At 32.1% G+C, this 5,540-nt stretch overlaps 1 protein-coding gene across 2 annotated transcripts in view; it reads right to left on the minus strand.

Annotated features, from left to right (window-relative positions):
- LOC106463911 (protein Njmu-R1-like) overlaps positions 1–4,546 on the minus strand; it is a 48,003-nt gene extending 43,457 nt beyond the window's left edge. Inside the window, exon 1 of one of the 2 annotated variants that reach the window (XM_022391548.1) lies at positions 4,252–4,546. In XM_022391548.1, coding sequence (XP_022247256.1) covers positions 4,252–4,364 — 113 coding nt within the window. In that variant the 5' untranslated portion in view covers positions 4,365–4,546. The remainder of the gene's footprint in view (positions 1–4,251) is intronic. The other variant, XM_013923991.2, reaches the window with a different exon arrangement.
- Between the last annotated feature and the right edge of the window lie 994 nt (positions 4,547–5,540).

Raw genomic sequence — 5,540 nt, forward strand, 5'->3', positions numbered from 1 at the left:
GTTAAGACGGCTTATCGACTTCTTGAGAAGAATTCTAAGTAGAAAGTAAACCTACAGACATCGGTCTTGTTTAACAAAATCTGCCTACAAGAAAATCTGTCACTAAAGTATACCTTAATATATTTAAAGTAATACTTACTGTTAATTTTTACATTTTCAGACAACCTTTTTCCATACATCCTTTTCGATGTCCTAATTTACTGTTTGACCAACTTTCTTGATTTTCTATAATCTTCTAAATCTCCTGTCATTCCAGTCAATTTAAATTTCTTAAACTTGTTATACTTTTCTTTAATTTTCTCTCTTATACCCTTTGTGAGCCAAGGTGGTATTTTACTTGCAGTCACACTTCTCTTTCTATAAAGAATATGTTTATCTTGAATATTTAAAAATTTATCTTTAAAAGTTGTCCACATCTGATCAGTGTCTCCAAATAACTCAGCTGCCCAATTTACAACAGATAATTCTTGTTGCATCCCTTCAAAATTTGATTGTTTGAAATATCATTATTTCTTATCTCCATATGCAGCAAAACACTGAGCCTAATAGAGCAATTACCACTTGCACCCAGATGTTCCCCAATTTCCACTCTCTCAACAATTTCTATATTAGAAGTTAACAATAAATCTAAAATAGCATTGTTTCTAGTAGGCTCTTTGACCCATTGGTGAAGAAAACCATCTTGGACAGTTTCCAAAAACCTTTCTCTCTCATGGTTTGACTCTAGCATTTCCCAATCTATATGCCTGAAATTAAAATCACCCATAATTATGACCTCATTAACAGCTGAAATCTTAATCTCAATGTAAATTTTCTCACTAATTTCAGTAATATCATATAGTGGTCTGTAACAAAAACCCACTAAAAGCTTTTACCCTTTATATCCACTAATAGAAACCCAAACAGATTCAATATCCTTGCTATTATCTTTGATATCCTCAACTTCAACAGGATGTCACTCACATTTTACATATAAAGCCACCCTCCCTTCTCTTTAGAACTTTATTTTTATTAAATAACATTTAACTCTGTACATTAAAGAAATTTCTGTCATCAAAATCATCTACATTTAACCATGTTTCAGTTATTCCCATTATATATCAGTCCTCCATTCCTACCATTGCCCTAAACTAAAGTCATCTATTTTATATCTCATACTTCTAATATTACAATAGTAACAATTAAGCCTATTCTTAGAACTACTTTTCTACTCATTTCCTATGCTAAACTTCTCTAGATCTTTTTTTTCTTTTTGCATTTAGTTGATCTCGACTCTCATCACTGTTTAGCCCTAGTTGAAAACTTCCCTTACAGCTGAGTTAATAGCCCTTGCAAACAAGCCAGACCCTAATCTATTCAAATGTAAACCATCCATTCCAAAAAGTTCCCTTCTCCCATTGAACTGACCCCACAAGTCCAACTAGCCAATTTGTTCATCCTTACATAATAACCTAAGCCTAGCATTTAGCCTAGTGATCTATTCATAATTTAATCCCCACAATTAATTCTCAGCAATATCCAAGTTAAGTTATGGCCTCTTTTTTTAAATGCCTTTATCAACCCTTTGTACTTATTAACTAGCTCCTCTGACCTACCTTTCCCCACATCATTAGCCCCCTATGTGCACAACAAAAACTGCATCATTACTAGCTCCCTTTGTTATATCTCTTGCTCTGTCAGTTATATCGTCTATTTGTGCCCCTGGGTAGCATAATCTAATTCTTTTCTCCCTATTCACCCCACAGACTATCCTATCCATATCCACGTCTTGTCAAGGAATCACATATAACTATAACCTCCTTAAGTTTATCATTCACATCCTTCTCTGACCCTTTTGTTTTCCTTTCCTCCAATAGTTCTTCATCTGCACAAGGCAAGAGCTGAAATCTGTTGCTCTATAGAATAATTTCATTACAAATAAATCCATTATTTTTTAACCCTAATAGTACTATTTCTAAGTTTCTGAAACTCATTGTTAGTTTATGTATCCCTTGCATTTTAAAGCTTAAGCTCCTCTTGAAACTTGAAATCCTGCTGCCATTTCCAACACTTTACCTATCTCTTTATCTACTTTAACTGGGATAGCCTTCAGCTTCTCCTCCAACCTACAAACTACATACAAGTTGCACATCTTCATTACTAGCTTCCTTGAAAGTACATACCAGTCCAAAGTTCCCAAATAAAATCCAGGTGTTTATGTTCATTAGAAGCTTAAATAAACTACCTGAGGGAGATTTGTTAGAGTGGTAGAAGGATAATATTAGGGATGAAATAAGTATAGTTGTGATGATTTAGTGTTCTAACATGGCAACTGAATCATCTACAATAGGCTCAACTAACTCAATAAAGAGACATCAAGTAACTCCAGGAACTATTTATTAACATATAAAGAGAAGTTACACAAGACAATTCATAAACATAGGACAAGTGACATTCACACAAGTGGCAAACCCAATCAAGCACCAACAAGTTGCCACTTACATGGTATTGTCTGTATAAATAGTACAAATGGAACAAATACTAAACGAGAACCTACTAACCATAATCTCATTACCTATCTTGACAGTTAAGTATTTATATACCACAGCTCAGCATACATTGATGTCGCATGTTTAAAAAATTCTATGTCCCAAATCAATCAACAATAAACACCTTGTGCACCCAATATCATGCAACTATTGTTACATCATACACTGTAGTTTAAGTTTATACAAGATGACAACCCAAAATATACAATTATTATTAATAGAAGTTATGACTATATAATGATATGCTAACTCAATTCTTCACAACTGTAAGCTATGGAATCCCTGGTACAAATGGATTTGCAGAAGATGTGGTGTGTGTGCTTCTACCTTGAATTTCTTTTATTTATTTTATGTATATTGGGGGGGGGGGGATGGTACATTTAAATTATGTCTGTTTCTTCACTTGGTCACCTTAATGACCTTGTGTTACATATTCTTATATGTTATAAGTGCACTAGAGTTCCTGGATAATTTAAATCTGATATTTTCAACCTCAGCAACAACTGATGTACCACATGGTCTGAATGCAAGGTCAGAGACACAGTTTATGTACAGCTACCCCTACTTTAGAACTGTTAACCAGAGAAAGGGCAACCAATCAGAAGCAGGATTGACTATCACTGTTTTAACACCACAACTAATGAAAGTATGGAACACATTCATCAGCATATCACAGCTTAAACCTTGGACCTTTGTAGCCTAGCATAGTAGTTATTAAGCCACACCCTGCTTTTATAAAGAATTCCTCCATAACTGACAATTAACATTTTTGTGTTAAATATTTAACTGTGGCTTTTTTATGTCTTTTTATATCTGCTAAAAAAGACTTATGTACATAATACAAACAAGGCAATACTAGAATAATTTAACACCTGATACATAATTCCATCCTTTTCAAAATTAACTAATAAATAATTGAGTTTTATAGTATTAAACTGACATTGCTATTTAATTTATTAAATATTGGTTTAAGGATTCCACAGAATAAGAAATTACTAAAGTAATAACAGTGTAGTAAACAATTTTGCTCTCATTACTGACACACACATACACACACTTAATGAGTTGCTATACCTTGTCAACACTGTGCCACTACATGAAATTACACAAGATGCTTGGTTAGCTGCTACGATTGCAAATTAGACTATACTTAGAAAGAGGATTAAGAAAGCATTTTACAAGTAGTAAATGATTTACTTTAATAAAAATACATTTTACACAAGTATATGTGGAACTTATTAATGCCATTTCATTTGATACTGCAATAATTTTTATGCATAAAGAGTAAACTTTTAAATTTCTATCTAACTCGTATGACTTAATCACTGATCTGTGAAGATTTACGGATAATTTATTAATTTACTTGGAGATTTTTTTAGTCTATTTCTGTTTATTAATTTTATTATTATATTATTACCACTCACTAGATACTCTAGCTTATCAGGAGCATTATTTGCATAGAAAAACTCACTGGTCATAAGTAAGTTGTAAGCCCATTTAAATCCAGTTGCAATTAAATTTTATTATTTTTAACTTAAAAAGAAAACATTCCTAAAGACATTTAAAATATGGTTTCAATAATAATAAGGGAAAGCCTACAACGAAAAAGTTGTACAAGTTTTTGTAATGTTACACTAGAAAAAAAAATTGAAATAATTTAAAGTCTTAAGTTAAAGTTTAATTTTAAGAGTTTCAAAAAACAACAACAATTCAAGTCCCATACCTACTGCTTTTTAACATATAAACTGCATAACAGTTTGTTCTGCCATTTTCTCCTTCCGCAATGGATAACATGTTTTTATCACTAGTATGATTATCCTCAGTTGTTATTGTCATTACTTCTAACTAGAAATTGAAACAACAAAAGCCCAAATATTAAACTTTAAAGCAAATTTAGTTTTTACCAAGTTTTAAGACGAGCTTATTAAGTTTATTAAATCCAAAATAATCAATGTACGTTACCCTCTAACTGGCTAAAGCTTGTAAAATATAACTTAGAAGACAAAAATACGAAACTCTATAGCCCTAGCGCTTTCGAAAGGTCTACCATTCTTAGGGGAAAACTAGGATAATTATTTATAACTTATTTAATAATGACACTTGTCTTTGAAACAGTGGGCTATGACATACTTAAATTGTATTAGTACGGTGAATAGACTGAAGATATTTTATGTATTTTAAAACGAAATACTCAGCTGGTTAAAATATAAGTTTAGTTTGTTTGTTATTATGATTTATGAAATTAAAACTTAAGAAAATGTGATACAAGAGCTTATTAAACAATGTCAAACACTCGCAAAGAAATATTATAAAAGTAAGTTTATGTTAAAAACAAACAAACAAAAACATCATTACAAAAAATACAAGATATGCATCTCTTTCTTTCTTTCACTTAATGCACCAAGTGGCACCAGCGGTATGTTTGCGGATTTACAACGCTAGAAACCGGGTTTCGATACCCGTGGTGGGCAGAGCACACATAGCCCATTGTGTAGCTTTATGCTTAACTTCAAACAAACAAACCTTCATTTAATTAGTAATAAGTAGAATAATTTTTCTTGTTGTGGAACATAATTATAGCTATCTTATTTTTAGCATCGGTTATATATGACATATCAGTTATCTTGCTGTTAACTGTTGTTGTTTTTTTATTACGCAAAATGCACAAAAATGATTAGATAATCTACAATACAAATGTATGAGATATTTTCTTTAGTTGTGGGGTTTTCATGGCCTATTAGTCAGTATGCCGGAATGTTGTGGTATATTCGGTAAAACTGAGTTAACTTTAGAGCAATGGAATAAACCCATTTAATAATAGGATATTGTACAAGATTCTTGTTGTTGCGTCATCGAGGTCACATGACTAGTGTGACGCCACGTTTCTAGAACTATCCCGTACCTTGGCGAATGCTCTAGTATTTACTAGATATATAGGGTAGTCTGGTATATAAAAGAGGGTGACAAGGTGACGGGAGAGGAATGTAATGTGTGTGTGAAGATAGTGAGTAG

Source organism: Limulus polyphemus, unplaced genomic scaffold, assembly GCF_000517525.1.
Source record: "Limulus polyphemus unplaced genomic scaffold, Limulus_polyphemus-2.1.2 Scaffold1515, whole genome shotgun sequence".
NCBI classification, from domain to species: domain Eukaryota; kingdom Metazoa; phylum Arthropoda; class Merostomata; order Xiphosura; family Limulidae; genus Limulus; species Limulus polyphemus.